Raw genomic sequence first — 23,383 nt, 5'->3', positions numbered from 1 at the left:
TGCTGAAAGAAAGAAGTTTGAAGAGGAACTGATTATTTCTGGCACCAGCTACTTGGGAGGCTGAGGCAGGAGAACTGCTTGAACCTGGGAGGCAGAGGTTGCAGTGAGCCAAGATCACGCCATTGCACTCCAGCCTGGGTGACGGAGCAAGACTCTGTCTCAAAAAAAAAAAAAGAATTACAAGCCAAGCACAGTGGCTCATGCCTGTAAGCACTTTGGGAGGCCAAGGCAGGCAAATCACTTGAGGTCAGGAGTTTGAGACCAGCTTGCCCAACATGGTGAAACCCCGTCTCTACTAAAAAATATATAAATTAGCTGGGCATGGTGGCACACACCAGTAGTCCCAGCTACTCAGGAGGGTGAGGGTGCAGTGAGCCAAGATCATGCCACTGCACTCCAGCCTGGATGACCGAGACCCTGTCTAAACCCCAAAAGAATTACACCAGAAGTTATTCTCTTGGTTACCCTACAGTGCCATCACTTTTTGAGGATGAGCACTCACATAGCCCTATACACACTCATACACACAAAGCAAAGTTCTTGCCAGTTCTAATAGACTTGTGCTCTTTCTTGCTAAAGCACTAATCTAAGCTCTTAACTCTCACATGCAATGACCAAACCCCACACTCAACACTGAGTTCCTCAACTCTTTATCTCAGCATTTCTACTGACACGTAAGACCTTAATGGTAGAAAATATTAAATGCCCTGTTTTAATTCAAATTTGGAAGGATATCTGCATAGGGTTCAGTCACCAGCATGTCAGGGCATCCTGGTTGAGAACCACTGACTGCTGTTTCACCACAAATTACAGTGATAAATCTCTTGCTGTGTCAACTTCCCCGTCACAATTCTGTATCTGCCCCTGTGGCAGACTTCTTAAAACCCCACATTTTGTGTCAATAGAAATGGCTGTTAACAAAGTCTTGAGCCAACTCTAGGATATCCAAAGTTCAGGCTGTTTAAAAGAATCCCACTAATTAACAAGCTAATTCACCATATATAATGGAGTGAGGAAGTATTAGACTGGTTTAATTCTATAATATTAAGACCCAACAATCTTGAACATGAAGAGACAATTCCATTTACACAGGTGCTCATGAAAAGCTTCCTACCAAGTGATATATATTTTTTTATTCCCGCACCCACCCCACCCCCCCAAGAGATATTCTGTATGTAAGCCAACTTGGGGACAATGGAGGCAAGATGCTCTTATTTCACTGATGGCAAATGACCATCTTCCAGAGCCAGCAATCCATAGCTATGAAAGACCAAACCTCAATGCCAGTGGTTAAAAAAAAATCTTTATTTTACAAAATTAAAAACATAAATAATATTTACAAGCATCTTAAATACCAGCTTATAATACTTGACATTTTTTAATCATTTCAAATTGAGTTTCCCATAAGCTTTTAAAATGCAAGACCATTCATTCACCTGAGTGAGTTACCAGTTTTTATTTCCACCAATCCAAAGGGGGTTTTGGTTTTTGAAAATTGTCCATACTGTGGTCATTCAAAAAAATACAACATACTTTTGAAATGACTAGCTTTAAAAAAAAAAGAAAAAAAAAAAAAAAGTCCTGAGCTTCCTACCCCAGTTGTGGGATATTACTCCAAAACAACTCAAGAACCCAAATTATCTTACTGCCTGATTAAACGTAACCACTCTAGCTTTTTAAAGACATTCCTGGTACTCACATTAAACCATCTCCCTAACGTTTCAGGTTTGCTGGAAGGAAAAGTAGAGAAAATAGAGAAGTGGGAGAATCCAGATGACTATCTGAAATCACATTATTGAAAATACAACAGACATGACCCAAAAATCTGATCTTACTAGTTTCATTTGGGATCAAATCCAGGATATTTTATTGTACAAAAATTTCAAATGATTTCAGATGATGCGTATGTGACGGCAAACCTGAGTGGCACAATGGAACACAGACTTAAAAGATGTTTCAGTGGTCAACACTCATTCTGGAGTTCTCATGAATGAAGGGTACACAGATTCAGTAAAATTGTTTGCTTCTAAGTTTCATTATCTGGTCTTCAAATTTCAGCACAGAGCAATTCATATAGTAATATGTAAAGAAAGACTACAAAAAAAAAAATAAAAATAAAAAAATTTTTAAAAAAAGGAAAAAAAAAAAAAGAAAGACTACAAAAGTGTGAGGAAAGCAAATGTCCTCGAGAAGGGTCAGAAAAGGAAAGGAAGACTCAGTATTTATAACCCATTACATAAGAACACCATTTTGTTCCATTTTCCCTGGAAGCCCTCACAGCTCAGCTGAGAATCAGAGTAAGAATCTTCATTATCAGAGATTAGCAACAAATTTAAAAGAAAAAGAATGATAACAGGTAAGAGTTATATACATTTTACTAGTTTGTTTCAGACTTGTCCTGGATATTTAAAAAGGTGAAATGAGCCATGGATGCTGGTGGCAGGAGGCAACCAGAGAGGAGAGGCTCGGGGATGAGGAATGGGGAAGACTTATTTACAAATTCAGAGCAAACTCCTCTCTTCTGGGTCTAAAATAAAGACATCTTTTGTCTTCAGTAAAACAAAAGTCTTTCTGCTCAATGCAGATGGTAGGTACAGTTTGCTCAAAAGAAGCATTTTCTCTTGGGGAAGATAAGTACACAGTCAGCACAGTAAGCACCACTCTGGGATCAGGCCCAACCTGCAGAGCCTGGCGCCATCACTGCTGCATGTTGTTGATAATCGCCAGGATGCTCATCTTCTCCTGGGCAGAGTCCACATCCTCATTCTGCTTCTGGGCCACTCCTGTGCCTAAGCCATAGAGCCGTCCACAGTACTTGGCATCATCAATGCTGTCCTCAAAAAACAACTGAAGAATGGGACAGAGAACCATGGTAAGAATTATGCTAGGAGTCATGACAAGTATACACACTATCACACCTGGCCAGGCACAATGGCTCATGCCTGTAATCCCAGCACTTTGTGAGGCCGAGGCGGGCAGATCACTTGGGGTCAGGAGGTCGAGACCGGCCTGGCCAACATGGCAAAACCCTATCTCTACTAAAACTACAAAAATGAGCCGGGCATGGTGGCACATGCCTGTAATCCCAGCTACCTGGGAGGGTGAGGCGGAAGAATCACTTGCACCCAGGAGGCAGAGGCTGCAGTGAGCCAAGATCGTGCCACTGCACTCCAGCCTGGGTAACACAGTGAGATTCCATCTCAAAAAAGAGAAAAACCACTACCACATCAGTACCTCCCAGCCTTCCGAAAGCCCTGAAAATATACCAAACTAGAAAAAAAACTAATAGCAAAGAAAGATTCAGCCGGGCACAGTGGCTCACGCCTGTAATACGAGCACTTTGGGGTACCAAAGCAGGTGGATTACGAGGTCAAGAGTTCAAGACCAGCCTGGCCAAGATGGTGAAACCCCGTCTCTACTAAAATTACAAAAAATCAGCCAGGCATGGTGGTGGGCACCTGTAATTCCAGCTACTTGGGAGGCTGAGGCAGAGAACTGCTTGAACCCAGGAGGCAGAGGTTGCAGTGAACTGAGATTGCGCCACTGTACTCCAGCCTGGGGAACAATGCAAGACTCCATCTCAAAAAAAAAAGCAGACATGGTTTTACTCACTGCAACCTCCGCCTCCCAGGCTCAAGTGATTCCCTTGCCTCAGCCTCCCGAGTAGCTGGGATTACAGGTGCATGTCATACCTGGCTAATTTTTGTACTTTTAATAGAGGCAGGTTTCGCCATGTTGGTCAGGCTGGTCTGGAACTCCTGACCTCAAGTGATCCACTTGCCTCCGCCTCCCAAAGTGCTGGGATTACAGGTGTGAGCCACCATACCCAGCCTAAACCTTTCCTTTTAATGCAGTCTTTTCATGCTCCTTTCTCTGCAGGAGAAAGGCTCTCCTATCTGAACAGACATACTTTCCATGTATTCTTTTACTGCCAGTATCTCTGCTGCTGCTGCTGCTGCTGTTTAATGCAACTGCTCCCTTGTCTTTAATAAGCAAAGCAATGGTTAAGAGCTTAGGCTCTGGATTCAGACGGACTCACTTGACCTTGGCAAAGTCATTTAAACTCCTTTTAAGCCATAGTTCCCTATCTATAAACAGGACAATAGGGTTATTATGAGGAATGAGATAACAAACAGTAAGCACTTAAAGCAAGATCTCTCTATTGTGGCACTACTGGGGCAGGATAATTATTTGGGGGAACTTGTCCAGTGTATCATAGGATGTTTAGCAGCATTCCTGACAGGTAGCACACCACCCTCCCCCACCAGATTGTGACAACCAAACTCATGTACAGATATTAACAAATGTACCCTCCAGGGCAAAATCATCCCTAGTTGAGAACCACTAACCTAGAACATTTACCAACACATGGTAACAGTTGTTTATAATTAAGAGTAACAAAGAGGAAATGTACTCTCCCTCTCTACAATCTTAGCTCTAAAAAGGAGATCCATGTCTACAGATCAATTAACCTGATCCGTTCCTCAAAAGTGTCAACAAAATCGACATTTTAATTTTTCAAAGCAGCGTCTTACTCCTTCTACATCTTCAAATACATTTTAAAACCTGAGTCAGTGAGTAAAGAAACTAAAAGAAGAAATTAAGAGTCTTTTTACTAAAGGGTTATAGTAAACTCAATATAGTATTTATTTAATAATAATTGACAGAACTTACCATAATGTCAGTGGGTGGCCTAACAAATATATTTGTAATACAGGAATCAAAAACAAAGCAAATAACTGAAAAGATTTAGAGTTACCAAGAACACCAAGTTCTGGACTTGGGTTTGCTCAAGCATACTTGGTTACTAGAAAGTGGCTCTCATGTCAAAATGCTGCTTTCGCCTCTCAAACATGTGACATGCTGAACACCGTAACGAAAAACAACCATTTTCAAAGTGGCCATCAACTTGCTAAAAAAACAATCAGTGTGACCGGGCTCAGTGGCTCACGCCTGTAATCCCAGCACTTTGGGAGGCCAAGGCAGGCGGATCATCTGAGGTCAGGGGTTCGAGACCAGCCTGGCCAGCATAGTGAAACCCTGTGTCTACTAAAAATACAAAAAATTCAGCCAGTCACCATGGCTCACGCCTGTAATCCCAGCACTTTGGGAGGCCGAGGCAGACGGGTCACCTGAGGTCAGGAGTTTGAAGCAGCCTGGCCAACATGGCAAAACCCCGTGTCTACTAAAAATACAAAAATTAGCAGAGCACGGTGGCGGGCACCTATAATCCCAGCTACTCAGGAGGCTGAGGCAGAAAAAAAGCTTGAACCCGGGAGGTGGACATTGCAGTGAGTCGAGATCACACCACTGCACTCCGGCCTGGGTGACAGAGCAAGGCTTCATCTTAAATAAATAAATAAATTAATTAATTAAAAAAACATGTTCAGCAAACCTCAGCCCACACAACAGACCATCCACTACCTCCTTAGTCTTCAGTAAGTTACTGCCAAGAGGCCTGTGATCACATTCGAGGAAGTTTACCTCTTTCATCCTAAAGAAAGCCATTCCTGTCAGCAGTGAGTCTGAGCCTGCCTGGTGCTGCCTTCCAATCCTCTGCAAATCCAACTGATCAGCAACTTCCTGAAGACCTCCCTGGAGATATATGAAAAACAAAGATAATATTAAAGACCCAACATGCCTCTACTGGAGTCAACTAAGTGCAGTTATGAGTTCACTAAATTCTAGCAAGAAATGGGGACAGGCCATTTATTTAACAGGCCTTAGTAACCTCTTTTTAGCTCTTTTCTCCCCTTTTTCCAAATGCTATATTGTGCTACATCCTATATTTTGCTCCTTTCCATATTGTTAATTTTGCCAGACCTCTGCCTTTAAAATCAGAATTGCAAGGCTGAGAAAATAGTAAATCTCACTCTAATTCTAGACAGCAAAGCTCTATGTCAACAATTTATTAGGGTACCAAGTTCTAAAACTTTCTAGAGTTAAGAACCCCTCTGAGAATCTGTTACACCACAGATCCCATCCCTAACGAACAGCATTTATACCTTTTCATTAGGTTCATGGGCCTCGAGTGAAGAATGCCTGCCTTAAGATGACAGAAGCAGAGGGTTCCCTTCATGGCCACACAAATATCTGTGCAAATCAGCTTTATATTATACCCTGTCTACCACTATACTGGCATCTAGTACTCAATAATGCATGCTGAACACATAACAATAAAGCAAAGTCAGCTTTTTTTCTGTCCTTATTTTTGTTACTGGTATTAAGAAAAACATCATATACCTTAAGATTTTTGCAACTCTTCATCAGGTATTTCACATCATAAATGGATGGGAAGAAAAGGTTCAGAATATGAAAGAATTCATGTTCCTCTTCTGGCAAACGAGAATCTGTAAGCAACTTTACCATATAGCCAAAATCATAGCCACTACAAGGAGAGAATAAACCACAGAGGTTAAAAAAGCAGCAGTTACCAGGCCCCAGTGTTCAACCATTTTATTTCTCAGAGTTTGTAAATGCTACTTCGTGTTAAGAACTTTCACTTTTTCTGAGTAGTTTCTCATACTATAATCTGAATCTTTATTTTTCTTTTTTTTTTTTTTGAGACAGAGTCTCGCTCTGTCGCCCAGGCTGGAGTACAATGGCGCGATCTCGGCTCACTGCAACCTTCACCTCCCGGGTTCAAGCAATTATCCCTGCCTCAGTCTCCCAAGTAGCTGGGATTACAGGCACCCGCCACCATGCCTGGCTAATTTTTGTATTTTTAGTAGAGACAGGGTTTTGCCATGGTGGCCAGGCTGGTCTCGAACTCCTGACCTTAGGTGATCCGCCTGCCTCAGCCTCCCAAATTGCTGGAATTACAGGTGTGAGCCACTGTGCCTGGCCTATAATCTGAACTTTCTAATAACAACCTAACAGACTAATATGGGAGATATAAAAAAGTACCCAAAGGTTTTAACTGTGGATTTGATTCACCAAAAATCCAAAAGTACTGAGAAGTTAAAATAAGGAGAATCTGGCTTTCAAGTACCTAAGAAACTCTGGGAACAGCCATTTAAAAGATAACCAAGTACTGTGACCCTCTCCACCCACCATATTCCCACTTGGAATTAAACCCACTGATAGCCACATGATAAAGCCAAATACCGTGTGAAACAAACCAGTATATAAGCCCCAGTATTTTCTGAAAAACTGAAACATGGGCGACAAGTACCAATTCAACTTCTGACTGCTGCTGATGAACAGAACAGTCACTAGGACTTCAAAAATGACTAAGAATTCAGTTCCCTGCTCCAGTGCAGCCCAAAGTGAGAGAGATACACATTCCCTAGGACTGACCTATGAAATGAAAGCCATTTGACATTGTCACAGAGAACCACTCCTGACGTCATAAGCAGTTCTGCAAAGTGCAGTGTGTCAATCCCTTCCTCTTCATGCTTCTGAAACTGTAGTCCTGAGTTAGCAAGGAGATCTATGGAATCCTGGGAGTACATGTCCTCTCTAAAAAACAAGGTGTTTATTTATTAACTGGTGAATAATGAAACAGAAGTGGCCACAATATTACCACCACCTTATACTTATAGTACAAGTAATTTTGAAATGCTTTTCCTAACTTAATAGATCAATTCACTCTTTCCAACATTCAAACAAGCATGCAGAGTAGATCATCATTTTCTGTGACAGATAATGAGATTTTCTTCCATAAACTAAATTTCCTAATTATAATAGGTATATATTTGCTCATTATTTGAAAAAAAAAAAAAAAAAAAAGACCAGTCACAGTGGTGCATACCTGTAATCCCAGCACTCTGCAAGGCCAAGGCAGGAAGATCACCTGAGGCCAGGAGTTCCAGACCAGCCTGGGCAACAGAGCAAGACTCCATCTCAAAAAAAAGAAAAGAAAAGAAAAAAACCACCACCACACACACACACACACACACACACACACACACACACACACAAAGATTAGCCAGGCATGGTGGTATGCACCTGTAGTCCCAACTACTCCGGAGGCTGAGGTGAGAAGATTGCTTGAGGTCAAGAACTGGAGGGGGCTCACACCACTGCACTCTAGTCTGGGTGACAGCGCAAGATCCTGTCTCAAAAATAAAATAAACAGGCTGGGCATGTTAGCTCACACCTGTAATACCAGCACTTTGGGAGGCTGAGACAGGCGGATCACTTGAGGCCAAAAGTTCGAACCAGCCTGGCCAACATGGTGAAACCCTGTCTCTATTAAAAATACAAAAATTAGGCCGGGCACAGTGGTTCATGCCAGTAATCCCAGAACTTTGGGAGGCCAAGGTGGGCAGATCACAAGGTCAAGAGATCGAGACCATCCTGGCTGACATGGTGAAACCCTGTGTCTACTAAAACCACAAAAATTAGCTGGGCATGGTGGCATGCACCTGTAGTCCCAGCTACTTGGGAGCCTGAGGCAGGAGACTCGCTTGAATCCAGGAGGCAGAGGTTGTAGTGAGCCAAGGTCACACCACTGCGCTTCAGCCTGATGACAGAGCGAGACTCTATCTCAAAAAAAAAAAAAACAAAAATTAGTCGGACGTGGTGGTGTGCCCCCGTAATCCCAGCTACTCAGGAAGTTGAGGCCTAAGAATCACCTAAACCCAGGAGGCAAAGTTTGCAGTGAGCCAAGATGGCACCACTGTACTCCAGCCTAAGGAACAGAACAAGACTCTGTCTCAAAAAAAAATAAATAGGCTGGGCGCGGTGGCTCAAGCCTGTAATCCCAGCACTTTGGGAGGCCAAGACAGGTGGATCACGAGGTCACGAGATCGAGACCATCCTGGCTAACATGGTGAAACCCCGTCTCTACTAAAAAATACAAAAAACTAGCTGGGCAAGGTGGCGGGGGCCTGTAGTCCCAGCTACTCGGGAGGCTGAGGCAGGAGAATGGCGTAAACCCGGGAGGCGGAGCTTGCAGTGAGCTGAGATCCGGCCACTGCACTCCAGCCTGGGTGACAGAGTGAGACTCTGTCTCAACAAAATAAATAAATAAATAAACAAACAAACAAACTTAAAAAAAAAAAAAAAAAGGCCGGGTGCAGTGGCTCACACCTATAATCCCAGCACTTTGGGAGGCCAAGGTGGGCAGATCACCTGAGGCTGGGAGTTCAAGACCAGCCTGACCAATGTGGAGAAAGCCCGTCTCTACTAAAAATACAAAATTAGCCGGGCGTGGTGGCACATGCCTGTAATCCCAGCTACTCGGGATGCTGAGGTGGGAGAATCACTTGAACCTGGGAGGCAGAGGTTGCGGTGAGCCGAAATAGTGCCGTTGCACTCCAGCCTGGGCAACAAGAGCGAAACTCCATCTCAAAAAAAAAAAAAAAAAAAAAAAAAAATCAACCAACAAAGAAATAATGAGGCACAGATGGTGGGCAGCCAGCTAAGATGACCCGATGCGCCTTCCAGCTGATTCAGGCTGCTTGCCTCAGTCTCAGAGTCACCACCACCATGGCCAGTCAGTCTCAGGGGTTCTAGCAGCTGCTGTGGGCCGAGAAATGTGCCACTGAGAAGGTATCCAAAGCGCGTGAGCAAAAGACCCAGAGGCTGAAGCAGATCAAAGGAGCAGCTGAGGATGAAACTTAACAGTACCACCTGCAGAAAGAGGAAGCGGCCCAGGTCAAGGAAGCCACAGCCCTGGAATCCCAGTAGCTGCGGCACTCAAGTGGCATAGGAAGCCCAGAAAAGGACCAGCCTCCAGACCTACTTATGGCAGAAAAAGGCTTGGGTAGCCTCTTGGCCTCTGTGACACTGGTCAGAAATCCATGAAAACTACAGCATAAATGGAAAGGAGTGGGAGAAAGAAGTGCCTGTTCCATGAACCGGCATTTTAGATGACCTCAGGGAACATAAAGCTTTGGCAAAGCTCAAGTTACATTCCTATGAAAAGGAAGTAAACAGGTCGGGTGTGGTGGCTCACACCTGTAATCCTAGCACTTTGGGAGGCCAGGGTGGGTGGATCACAAGGGTCAGGAGTTAAAGACCAGCCTGGCCAAGATGGTGAAACCCGTCTCTACTAAAAATACAAAAATTAGCCAGGCATGGTGGTGGGAACCTGTAATCTCAGCTACTCGGGAGGCTGAAGCAGAGAATTGCTTGAACCTGGGAGGCAGAGGTTGCAGTGAGCCGAGATCGCGCCACTGCACTCCAGCCTGGTGACAAAGCGAGACACCATCTCAAAAAAAAAAAAAAAAAAAACCAAAAACGAAAAAAAGAAAAGGCAGTAAACAGGTGGGGTGTGGTGGCTCACGCCTGTAATCCCAGCACTTTGGGAGGCCAAGCGGGTGGATCACAAGGTCAGGAGTTCAAGACCAGCCTGGCCAACATGGTGAAACCCCATCTCTACTAAAAAAAAAAAAAAAAAAATTAGCCAGGCATGGTGGTGGGCACGCCTGTAATCCCAGCTACTCGGGAGGCTGAGGCAGGAGAATTGCTTGCACCCAGGAGGCACAGGTTGCAGTGAGCTGAGATTGTGCCACTGCACTCTAGCCTGGGTGACAGAGCAAGACTCTGTCTCAAATAAAAATAAAAATAAAAATAAAAAAATAAAGAAAAGAAAAGGAAGTAAAAGATTTCTGTATATTACACAGCAGGTCCCTTCACTTCTTGGACAGTAGCAAATCTAGCTTCTTTGTACAGACTTACAACTCAACTAAAGCTTTTATATTTTAAAAAGGACATTAAAAAAATTTTCTCTTTACCTCGTATTTCATAGAAATGTAATGGGTATGTGTTGTCTGTTTTCCTATGTCTTTTAGCTCAAGCAACACATGTATCATTGTTGACTTTTTCTTTCTTATATCTAGTGAAAGGAAAAAGTTCTTTGAAGAAGGAAAGAAATTAAGTTTTCTTTTTCCCTAATGCTTCCATGAAGGTCAGGGGCTTTATCTATGAAAAAGTAGCAAATAGTTATTTGTAACCCATATGAAGCAACAGCCAGTCTTAAAGTAGTCTATTCCTGCTAATGGTTCAAACAATGAATACCAGTGTAATTGTTTGAGCTACTTTTAGTTTCTCTTAATCAAAATTACTAGATGACAGAATTAAATAACTTGTAACATGTTATTACTTGGTATACAGATGATTATCTAAAAGACTCTGTTATGAAAAAAATTGAAAAAATTAATGTTCTTCTAGTGCTACCCCATAGATACAACACCTTCGTTTACAGCTCTTTCCAGACTATTTTATCTATCTACACATACACACCTACATCTCTTACATCTCTACATCACAGACCATCTTTACAAATTAGTACTCATTCATTGTAACACTGGCATAATATTCCACTGTAAAGATATATCCATTAATTCAACCACATGAATTATTTATAATACCATGTAACACAAAAGTAAGGAAATAAGCTAAACAAATCCTGTTCCACTAGACTTTCACTTGCTTTTCATATAAACTTGGGTTAGACAATAAGAAAACCACTGCAATCTTGATTTTTTTCCACTAAATTAAAACCAGTGTTGAATCACAAGTTTCTTTTCCACTTAAATAAAAACATTTTTTTTTGTTTTATTATAACTAGGCTTCAATCCCAAGTAAACATTATTTCTTTTTTCTTTTTATTGAGGCAGTCTCACTCTGTCACCTAGGATGGAATGCAGTGGCACTATCTCGACTCACTGCAGCCTCCGCCTCCTGGGTTCAAGTGATCCTCCCACCTCAGCCTCCTAAGTAGCTGGGATTACAGGCACCCACCAGCACACCTGGCTTTTTGTATTTTTAGTAGAGATAGGGTTTCACCACACTGGGCAGGCTGGTCTTGAACTCCTGGCCTCAAGTGATCCATTGATCCACCCACCTCAGCCTCCCAGAGTGCTGGAATTACAGGTGTGAGCCACCACACCCAGCTGCAAGTAAACATTATTTTAAATCCAAACATACTCAAACCACTCTGAAAAACTCATTTTTCTTCCTTGTATTATATTATTTTTATGGTACAAACTTACAGGCTTTTTTTTTTTTTACAGGCTTTGACAATAAACTAAAAAATGCAGCTAAAGGAAAGATCCAGATGATCTCCCAAAATTATCCAAAACATAATTTGGATCCAAAGGAAATTTCCAAAACATACGACAACAACAAAAAAGTTGTTCCTTGCAGGCACAATGGCTCACACCTGTAATCCCAGCACTTTGGGAGGTCAAAGCGGGCTGATCACTTTCTACAAAAAATTAGCCAGGCATGGTGGCATGCACCTGTAGTCCCAGCTACTTGGGGGGCTGATGTGGGAGAATCACTTGAGCCTGGGAGATTGAGGCTGCAATAAGCCATGTTCGCACCACTGCACTCTAGCCTGGGTGACAAAGCAAGACCCTGTCTTCACAGGAAAAAAAGATTACTCCTAAGTCATGAAACACTCCTGATGCCCAGTTAAACAAAGCAGGATATGATAGGAAGTACACTACTAACATCACTATGCAATAAGCAAAATGACAGTCTCCCCCAAATTTTCTTTTAAAATTCCTGGGTATAAAAAAAAAAAAATTAAAATTCCTGGGTATATATCCAAAAGAACTGAAGGCAAGACCTTGAAGAAATATTTGCACACCCATGTTCATAGCGGCAATATTCACAACAGCCAAGAGGTAGAAGAAACCCAAGTGTCTATCAATAGATGAATAAACAAAATGTGGTATATACATACCATGGAATCTTCCACTGCCTAAGAGTGGAATTGCTAGCTCATATGGCAACTCTTATGTTTAACATTTTCAGGAACTGCGAAACTATTTTCCAGAATTTCCCCCAAAATTCTATATTCCCAGCAGCAATGTATGAGGGTTCCAATTTTCTCCATACCTTCAACAACACTTATTATGTCTTTTTGACTACAGCCATTCTAGTGGGTGTGAAGTGGTATCCCAATGTGGGTTTAATTTGCATTTCCCTCATGACTAATGATGTTGAGCATCTTTTCATGTGCTTACTGGCCATCTGTACATTATCTTTCAAGAAGTCTATTCAGATCTTTTGCACATTTTTAGTTGGGTTGTTTATCTTTTCATTATTGAGCTGCTGCAGTTCTTTAAGCAGGACTTCACTTGCTGAGATTCCCTATTCCATCCTCTGCTTGACCGCTCTATCCAACATCTACCTGGATTCAGTGAAAACAAAACTTAAAATTAACAAAATTATTTAGAAATCACTTACGTAAGGTTAAATTTGAAATTGAACTGCCAAGTATTGATTCCAGAAGGATATTCTCCCTTCTCATTTGTGAATGTAAGGCCCAGCTGGATAATTTTTAAAAGGTCAACATTGCACCGCAGAAGCTGATACTGGTAATCTATGGAACTACGAAATTCACCAATTGGTCGCACCACAACACCTGGAAATTCTGTGTCCTGGAAAAGGAAAAAGTCTCTCATCACAAGGTTTCAGAAAACAGTGGATGCTGAATTGGTAATTCATAAATAAAATTTTACCTCCATTTATAAAAGTTATGTGACAAGCCCCAAACTTGGGCACAAAATTCTTTTTGTGTTTTTTTTTGAGATAGGGTTGATATGTCTCTGTCACCCAGGCTGCAGGGCAGTGGCACAATCACAGCTCACTACAGCCTCAACCTCACAAGTGCAATTAATCCTCCTACCTCAGCCTCACTAAGTAGCTGGAACTACAGGTCCGCACTACCACACCCAGCTAATTATTGTATTTTCTGTAGAGATGGGGTTTCACCATGTTGCCCAGGCTGGTCTCAAGTGATCCACCTGCCTCGGCCTCCCAAAGTGCACAGATTACAGGCATTAGCCAATACGACCAGCCAAAATCCTATCTTAAAATACTGATCTTGTTGATATCTACTAAAGAAGCACTAGAATCATGAAGCTTCACACAACAACTTGATCCTAAATAAGCAGAATGTCAACAGAAACAGCTGAGTAACTACAGGTAGTATGCAGTCAGCTAAGAACATTCTAGGTTGAGAACAATATATGAATAAAAATACAAATACAGGGAAGTGAAACAGCTATTCAGAAAAAAATATAAAGAGACAGGCTTAGCTTGAGTGAAAAGACTGGAAGGAGCTCTGAATACCAAGCTACAGACTTAACTCTATAATTTCTAAAGCAGGAGTCACAAATTCCAAGCAGCTAATGTAAAGGAGTAAAGTCAGCTAGGTATGAAAATGGTACAAGTAACATTTTCATACTGAAGTTGTTACTTCAGTATGAAATAAAGTAAAACAGAGAGCACATGCCCCTCTACAGGAGGCTCTTAATATTACCACAATACTCATCTCTTTCTCCAGCCAGTGTCAGGCAGGAGTAGATAACATATATTGCCAGGTCTTCCTATTTTTTTTCAGAGATGCCAGAAATCTGGAATTCAACTGAGTTCTATTGACTTTTAAATGCTGGCAATAAATTTTTTAAATTTTGAATGAACATTGTATAGTCAAATTCACCATATCTGTGGAACAGATGGGCCCTGGGGGTTGATGTAACTTCTGCTTTAAAGACTTTCAAACAGAATAATGTCACAAAAAATCTAAGATACTAGAGGTTACATCCTTCTCAGAGACACTGGCTACCTTGATATTTCATAAAGCAACACAACCTTCCGTCAGGTTTAACTCACAATGGCTTTAGTGGAACATACTCATTCTTTTCAAAATCTCAAATTAAACATTCCCTCAACCCATCCATATAAGAAGGTGAGTCAAGCTGGGCATGGTGGTATGAGCTTGCAGTCCCAGCAACCTGGAAAGGTGAGGTGGGAAGACTGCTTGAGCACAGGAGTTCAAGGCTGCAGTGAGCTATGATTGATTGCATCTGTGAAGAGCCACTGTACTCCAGCCTGGGCAACAGAGCAAGACCCCATCTCTAAGAGTAAACAAGAAGGTGAGTCAAAGTAGAGCTCCTTACCATGGCAATATAACTGTAACTGAGCACGATTTCTCGGATCTTCCTCATCTCTTCTTCTAGATTACTGGCCCATACTTCACAGATAACCTGGCTATTCTCCACAAGTGCTGCAGGCATCCTGAAGAAACCTGAGAAGTCGTCTTCAGCTAACTAGTTTTACAGTGCAAGCCAGACAATGTTTGATCTGATCTAGATTTTAAAACATTTTAAAATCATGTAAGTTTATATACACATAAGATGTCAACAAAACAAAGACATCAAAATAATATTTTACAATCACTTCATTAGTTTAAAACATTAAGAGTATATTTATTCTCCATTTTATGATGGGGAAACTCTTGTCAACACACACAAACACATGCATACACACGCACACACACGCACACACACACACGGTTCTTTCTTGAAGAAACTGAAGTTACTGAAACTTCTGCCCAGCAGTCCTCTGCCACAGAAGTGAAACCACTACCCTAGTTTTTCAGCTCTCTGTAGACTAGACCAAAATAATCCCCAGTTACCACAAATATGCCCTTATCCATGACTTTCATATCACTTTGTACAGAGACCAAATCATGCAAACAGTCCTAAAGGAATCACCTTAGCCATTTTCAATGTACCTGAGATCTCTGAAAGCCTGAAAGAATGTGGACCTAAACTCTCACACTCAAGCCTTTGTACCCATATGATGAATACTGGCATGGGATTCTTCCCCCAACCCACAAAAGGAAATTATTTTTCTCTACAATCCAAAAGTCAAATATAACTAGAGGCAATTAACAATACCAGCGTCTCTTTAGATATACCAGTGCCTCTTTAGATTTGTGCAGAGCATGAAGTGAGGGATTTAAGTGGTAGAAAACAATCCCACTTGCTAATCTGAACCCTAAAAACCACAACCAAAATCAGAATTTGAGTTAGTATTTACTTTTTTTTTTTTCTGAGATGGAGTCTCGCTCTACTCGCCCAGGCTGGCGTACAGTGGTACACTCCTGGCTCACTGCAACCTCTGCCTCCTGGGTGCGATTCTCCTGCCTCAGCTACCCGAGTAGCTGGGACTACAGGTGTGTGTCACCACGCCCAGCTAATTTTTGTATTTTAGTAGAGATGCGGTTTCATTATACTGGCCAGGCTGGTCTTGAACTCCTGACCTCGTGATCCACTGGCCAGTATTTACTTTTAAACACATAAATTAAAAAGAAACTATGCAGCAATTCAACAGTAGGACTAAAGATGGCTGGTATAAAACATTCAGCCAGAAACAGAATGATTCATGGTATATTTTCCAAGAGAAAAATTAGGGAGGGGAAAGTATTCTGTGAGAAAAAAATTCATCATGATTGGGTGTCTCACTAATGCTGTTATTATTATGGCAAACAACATACGAGGCCTGGTTATAAAAATACAAAAAAGTCGGGTGTGGTGGCTCACGCCTGTAATCTCAGCACTTTGGAAGTCCAAGACGGGCGGATCACAAAGTCAGGAGATCGAGACCATCCTGGCTAACACGGTGAAACTCCGTCTCTACTAAAAATACAAAACATTGGCTGGCTGTGATGTCACGCGCCTGCAGTCCCAGCTACTCCGGAGGCTGAGGCAGGAGAATTGCTTGAACCCAGGAGGCGGAGGTTGCACTGAGACAAGAAGTACCACCACAATCCAGCCTGGACGACAGAGCAAGACTAAGTCTCCAAAAAAAAAACAAACAAACAAACAACAAAAAATAAAGGCATTTACTTCTAAGGCAAGCCCACTGCATGGATCCACAACACAATAGTGGGCTCTAATGTATATATTTAAAGAAAATTTCCTAGAAACAGTAAAACGAATGTAAGTGGTTCCCAAAGGACAGAGCAAGGAAAATCTTTGCTTCCTACTTTCAAGATTGGCAGATGCAACAATGAGAATCTTGAGCAAAACAAAACTGGCATCATTTCTCTAAGAAACTTCTGAGCAATCAAACTGTTGGTTTGCCAGCAATCCTTGAAGATTCCATTTATTCAAGGTATCCTATACTTCTACAGATTTTTCTCTGTAATTATAGTAGTTAAACTTAAGTAGACTATGTGGTATCTCCCCCCAAAAACATAGTAGAAACTTCTTAAAGCCAGGATATATTTCTTCTCTTGTTTTTGTTCTATTACAGGCTTGCAAAAGAACAATAAAGATCAGGAAAAGAGAGAAGTTCAGAATGAATGTGGAGTAAATTCCACTATCTGACCATAATTCAGAAAATATTCCGACTCAGAATTTTAGATTCCTAAACTGGCTTAAGATTTCTCCCCTGCAAAAGGCCTTAAAACCATTTTCTATACCCATATAATGTTAAATGAGTGGTACCTCCTTATTTCCCTAACTGAAATAATATCCTTCATTTTTGGTGTCATTTCAAACATAACCATAACTACTTTGGAGGAAGTGGGTGTATCACTCCCGAGTTTTTGGGAGATGTTTCCATAAAAGCAAAAGCAACAGGCCGGGCGTGGTGGCTCAAGCCTGTAATCCCAGCACTTTGGGAGGCCGAGATGGGCGGATCACGAGGTCAGGAGATCGAGACCATCCTGGCTAAGATGGTGAAACCCCGTCTCTACTAAAAAATACAAAAAACTAGCCGGGCGAGGTGGCAGGCGCCTGTAGTCCCAGCTACTCGGGAGGTTGAGGCAGGAGAATGGCGTAAACCCGGGAGGCAGAGCTTGCAGTGAGCTGAGATCCGGCCACTGCACTCCAGCCTGGGCAACAGAGCGAGACTCCGTCTCAAAAAAAAAAAAAAAAAAGCAACACCACCAACAAAAAAACCCACACAACCAAAAGATGCCTTTAACCTCCATTTAAAAGAGAACTGGTTTTTAAAAAGTTAACCACTCTTATACATATCTGGCATATATATGGGGACTGCAAAAGCCAGACAGGTGGCAAAAATATGTAAGCCATTTTTGCTCCAAAGTTAGCTAGGATCTGTGGGGAAGTAAACAATAGCTTGCAAGCCCCTGAATGCAATGCCACTCAAAAATTAAAGAGGAATCACACTATGCACATTTAATTTAGCAAGTCAAATTACTGACATATGCTGGCCAAAAAATAAAATAGCGGCCGGGCGCGGTGGCTCAAGCCTGTAATCCCAGCACTTTGGGAGGCCGAGACGGGCGGATCACGAGGTCAGGAGATCGAGACCATCCTGGCGAACACGGTGAAACCCCGTCTCTACTAAAAAAATACAAAAAACTAGCCGGGCGAGGTAGCGGGCGCCTGTAGTCCCAGCTACTCCGGGAGGCTGAGGCAGGAGAATGGCGTGAACCCGGGAGGCGGAGCTTGCAGTGAGCTGAGATCCGGCCACTGCACTCCAGCCTGGGGGACAGAGCGAGACTCCGTCTCAAAAAATAAATAAATAAATAAATAAAATAAAATAGCAACTTAAATACCAGCAGGACGAGGGCAGTGGCTCACACCTGTAATCCCAGCACTTTTGAGAGGCTGAGGTTGCAGAATCACTTGAACCCAGGAGTTCGAGACCAGCCTGGGCAACAAAGTGAGATCCCCGTCTCTACAAAAAGTACAAAAACTTAGCCAGGCACGGTAGTGTGCGTCTGTAGTCCCAGTTACTCAGGAGACTGAGCTGGGAGGATCACTTGAGCCCCAGGAAGTCGAGGCTGCAGCAGTGAGCTGTGATTACGCCACTGCATTCCAGCCTCAGCGACTGAGCAAGAGCATGTTTCAAAAAAATCATCATCATCATCATCATCATACCAGCAATTCAGCCTGCCACTTTCCACTTCGTAAGCACATGCTCCAAAATGAGCCTAAGATAGGGGTTTGTCTTCCTCCTTTTAAGCCTCCTCAGTGCAAGCATCTCACAGCACATCAAACTCTATGGCTTTCAAATACGCTTATTTCCACAACACAGCCCCTAAAGGTCACCTAATTACTCATCTGGGTTACAACCAAAGCAGCAGTAACAAGTTTAAAAACTGAAGAAAAAACTGTCCAGCATGTAGTCACAAACAGGATGCTAATCTCAAGCGTTGAAACCTTCCTAAGGAATTTTTAAGGATTAATTTTTATTACATACAATGTTTGCCTCACGGGCTGACTTAAAAACTTGACTCCCACATGAGCTACATAGAAAACTGTGCAAGTGGGAAAGGTTTTCACAAACACACACACCGCTATGAATCACTGAAGTCCTTGCCCTGTGCTGACCTGCAAGGCAGTATGTTCAGATGGCTCCCGTTGATCTACAGTGTAAACTTCTCCAAAACATAACTCCTTATTTACACAAGAAAGCTCTGAAGGGCAACTAATGATAAAGCCACCGGAACGTTTTCTCTGCAAGCAATCAAGGCCTTGCTCGGGAAAAGAAATGTTGAGTCTGATTTTGTTTGTTTAAGCCCAAGTGTACAAGGAAACAATAAACATCACTTCCCTATTCGAGAGGACTGAACAAAGGCTTTGCCGTGCATAGATAAGACAGAAAAGGAAGTGGCACGTTTGAAGAAATAAATAGCAGCAGCGTTTCAGAGGATCCTCTGACCCTCCCCTACCTCCAAACAGTGTCTCAAGGCACTGTCCTGGACTGAACCGCAGTTCAAACTTCTTAAAACCACCCGAACGGCCCAGGTCTGTGAGTTGGCTCCTCCATTCCTAAAGCCATAGAACACCAAGAAAAAGTTGTGGGGCCTCAAGAACTGAAGAGGAGGCGGCGACTTAGAAGGGGGAGGCCCGCAAGATTCCAAATTCAGGTCCTCCTCCCCACTACTCTGTCTCCCATCATCATTCTTTTCTCGTTTATCATCATCTTTCCACTTCAAACCACACTCGGTCCTCCTCCTTCTGACACGCTATTCTTCTTCTGTTTTTGTTTGTTTGGTAAAGCAAAGTTAAAATTACGGGCCTTAGGACTAAGAGAACTAAGTTCGAAGCCAGGCCAAGCCACGTAGTAGTTGTGTGCGTCCCTGCATAAGCTACTTAACCTATTTCGTGCCTCAGTTTTCCTATCTTGTAAAATGGGTTTGATAATAGTACGCACCTTGGACGATTGGAGTAGAAGTTAAAATGAAGCATATGAGGTACTTTGTAAACTCCCCGCACATATCACTCGAATATTACCGTGTGGCGGTGGCCATTATTACTACTCTTTGCTGGGGTTTCTCTCCTCACACACCCTTCCCCCACAGACCCCCAATGGTCTCTCACACTCTTCCATCTTACGCTCCTCTTTCCGGTAAGCGCAGGCCCGCTTACCGTGAACGGCAGGGCCCGCGAAGCGCTGGATGGCGGGCTGGCGGGCTGACTCCCGGACGGCGGCGGCTACAGCAACCCCTGACCCGGAGCTCTCTTCCCTCTAACCCGGATCTGCTCCTAGAACCGAACGAGCCAGTGAAATGGGCGCCCACGTGCCCAGAGCGGCCTTACGTACCTCCCACCAAACAACCGGACGGCACCACTCTACCCACCCGATCCGCCCGACTCGCCTGCTCTCTAGAGTCACTCCAGACGCGCGCGCGCCTGATCACGCCCGCTCCTCCCCCTTTGCGCGCCCCTGCGACTCTGTGCGTGTTCGCTCTGCCCGTGAGCTCGCGGGAAGCAGCGCGCAGGCGCAGAAACAACAGGGCGCCGCCGAATAGGTGGGAAGCGGAGGCCTCGAAGCACGCTTGCGGAAGGCGGCCCTCCCGCGACCCTCTTCGCGTGATTAGTTGCGCTCGCTCAATTTAATCATGATTATTACTCCTCCATTTTGGTTCTCTTTCCGTGCGACAAGGAAGGGGCGTGGTCTAGAACAACCCCTCCCGCCGTGGGCGCGGCCTGGAAAAATCCAAAGGCCGAGGAAAGGGCGTGGTCCTTCGAACAAACCCCCACCCCGAATTACCACGCCCCTCCCTCTGGCTTTGAAGGACCGTTAAAATCGTTGGCACGAAGGGATTTGTGGCGAGGTTGACGGAGAAAAAGGCTGTCCTGGTTTTCTGTTCTAATATGGCCCCCCTAGATGCCTCACTTACAAAGCATCTATCTTACGGTTCCTTTCTGGCAAACAATTAGTTGGGGGTGGGGCGGCTCCCGAAAGCCGAGGGTGGGTGACATCCGCCAAGGCCCGCCTACCTCAGGGCCTCACCCAGCCGAGCGAGGAATATTGCCATAGCAACTGGCCTGCCAGGGTCTGCTCCAGTTACAAAGAGGACGGCGCCTCCCGTGGGCACGGCGCCTGGCCAGCGCAGGCGTCGCCGGGCTCTTAAGAGCTCCAAAACCTTTGCGGACGCGCAGGGAGCTCGCCAGATTTTAGTGTCGAGACCCACGGGCTCAGGCCTCGCCCAGGAGCTTCTGAGGCCCCTCTGCCAGCCCTTTGGTTCCCTTTTAATCCTGCTTGGAGACTGGGCTCTTGACCGACGCCCGCCTTGGAGAGCGTGTGACCAGTTGGGGCGCGCCTCCACCTCGTGTTCTCCGCGGGAGAGAAGACAAAGCGCCGGCTTCCTGCACACAGCGTCGGCGGCGGGCCGCCCTCAGCCACTCAGGCCAACGCTCCACCCCTGTTCCCGAGAGGACGTGGGGGCTGCCCCAGGCACGGTTCTAGTCCTTGTCCCAGATGCTTCTACTTGAGGGGCTGTTGATAAAAGAACGGCAGATGTACCCCTAGTGGGCTTCTACTATTCACTTTGCACTTTTAAACATTTCTTCCTAGGGGATTCTCCAGAATCCTTCCAATTCCTAGACTGGATGCCGAGCTGGCCTTGAGCGTCAATTTCAAACGGGATTCCCAAAAGCTATTCTCCAGGGAGGTGAACTCCTAGCTCCAGCCTCCAGGATAAGAGCATCAAATGCACTTTCTGAACTGCAGTCCTCCTCTTCTCCCCTCCAAATGAGTGTTTAGCTCCTTATCTGCAAAATTAGGATACCAATGGCTCTCATGAGCTTGTGAAGATTAAATAGTTAATAATTGGAAAAACACCCCGCACCAAGGAAGATATAAAAGAGCGTTCGATAAACGGCATGTCTCAGTTTGCTCGCTCTAAAACAGTCGTTTGGGGCCAGGCGCGGTGACTCCCTGAGCCTGTAATCCCAGCACTTGGGGAGGCGGAGGCGGACGGATCATCTGAGGTCAGGAGTTCAACACTAGCCTGGCCAACATGATAAAACCCTGTCTCTACTAAATAATACAAAAATTAGCTGGGCGTGGTGGAGGGCACCTGTAATCCCAGCTACTAGGGAGGCTCAGGCAGGGAGAATTGCTTGAACCTAGGAGGCGGAGGTTGCAGTGAGCCTAGATTGCGCCACTGCACTCCAGCCTGGGCAACAGAGCAAGACTGTCTCAAAAAAATAATAAACAGTGATTCGGTTGAGGAATACACTGATCAAGAAGGCAGGCAAGTTTCCCATTCACCAGTTAGTTCTGTGGGTTTCTAACGTGCTTTCGCCCACTTGTAATTAGAGTCAGGAGAGGCTAGCGCTGACAGGTAGGCAGTAGTCAGATGAAAAGTGGCCTCCCCAGTCCTTTCTTGAAATTTTGTTTTTTCCTGTGGCACTGTGCCTGGTGTGTGTTAAAACAAACAGGAAACACCGTGTCCAGCCCACCACCACCCCTCACCCAGAACTGGGTGCTCTTTTCTCAAATTATTGAAAACAAATATAAAGCAAGCATAGATGGATTGTATTTTAGGAGGAGCTGGAATGTTATTTTATTTTTTAGACAAGAGTCTCGCTCTGTCACCCAGAGTGGAGTGCAGTGGTGCAATCTCTGCTCACTGCAAGCTCCGCCTCCCGGGTTCACGCCATTCTGCCTCAGCCTCCAGAGTAGCTAGAACCACAGGCGCCCGCCACGGCGCCTGGCTAATTTTTTTTTTTTTTTTTTAGTAGAAAAGGGGTTTCACCATGTTGGCCAGGATGGTCTCGATCTCCTGGCCTAGTGATCCACCCGCCTTAGCCTCCCAAAGTGCTGGGATTACAGGCGTGAGCCACCGTGCCCGGCCTAGAGTGTTACGTTTTGAACATTGGATATGATGCTGTACTCATGGATATCGCAAACTTAGAATAATTTTCCAGAAGTCACTGCTTCCCAGTCGGAAGGAGGCCCCAAATGAATGAGACAGTAGTTGGAAAAGAATATATTCAGTGATATCATTTCATATTTGAGAAGAAAACTCTATTGCTTTTTGAGATGAGGGTCTTGCCACGTTATTCAGGCTGGTCTTGAATCCCTGGGCACCCAGGCTCAAGTAATCCTCCCCACTCAGCCTCCTGAGTACCTGGGTTTACAGGTGCATGCCACTGCTCCTGGCCCCTACTGTTTTTGAGCTGCAAACTATAGAAAGTCAGGTTCCAACAAATCTCATTTGGGAGAGTATACGTTTTTGTTTTTTGGTTTTTTGGTTTTTTTGTTTGTTTGTTTTTTGAGATGAGTTTCACTCTTGTTTCCCAGGCTGGAGTGCAATGGCCCGATCTCGGCTCACCACAACCTCTGCCTCCCGAGTTCAAGCGATTCTCCTGCCTCAGCCTCCAAGTAGCTGAGATTACAGGCATGCGCCACCGCGCCA

General features: G+C 44.1%; 1 protein-coding gene across 11 annotated transcripts; it reads right to left on the bottom strand.

Annotated features, from left to right (window-relative positions):
- Positions 1–1,281: 1,281 nt before the first annotated feature.
- CNOT8 (CCR4-NOT transcription complex subunit 8) lies at positions 1,282–21,293 on the bottom strand. Of its 11 annotated transcripts, none has more exons than XM_033180701.1 (8): positions 20,333–20,638; positions 20,103–20,219; positions 14,868–15,056; positions 13,150–13,343; positions 7,300–7,461; positions 6,244–6,388; positions 5,485–5,595; positions 1,282–2,847 (listed from the first exon to the last, which is right to left on the bottom strand). In XM_033180701.1, exons 3-8 carry the CDS (start codon positions 14,982–14,984, stop codon positions 2,698–2,700), a joined length of 879 nt encoding a protein of 292 aa, XP_033036592.1. In that variant the 5' UTR covers positions 14,985–15,056; positions 20,103–20,219; positions 20,333–20,638; the 3' UTR covers positions 1,282–2,697. The 11 variants fall into 11 exon arrangements, with proteins under 11 accessions (XP_033036592.1, XP_033036593.1, XP_033036594.1 ...); XM_033180702.1 differs by having other exon boundaries at positions 20,315–20,610; XM_033180703.1 differs by lacking the exon at positions 20,333–20,638 and adding an exon at positions 19,403–19,502 and having other exon boundaries at positions 20,103–20,308.
- Positions 21,294–23,383: the final 2,090 nt, after the last annotated feature.

The sequence above is a fragment of the Trachypithecus francoisi genome, unplaced genomic scaffold, assembly GCF_009764315.1.
Source record: "Trachypithecus francoisi isolate TF-2019V2 unplaced genomic scaffold, Tfra_2.0 Lachesis_group2, whole genome shotgun sequence".
In the NCBI taxonomy this organism is placed as follows: domain Eukaryota; kingdom Metazoa; phylum Chordata; class Mammalia; order Primates; family Cercopithecidae; genus Trachypithecus; species Trachypithecus francoisi.
The sequence above is the reverse complement of the archived record's forward strand: the minus strand, read 5'-3'. Positions and strand labels throughout refer to the sequence as shown.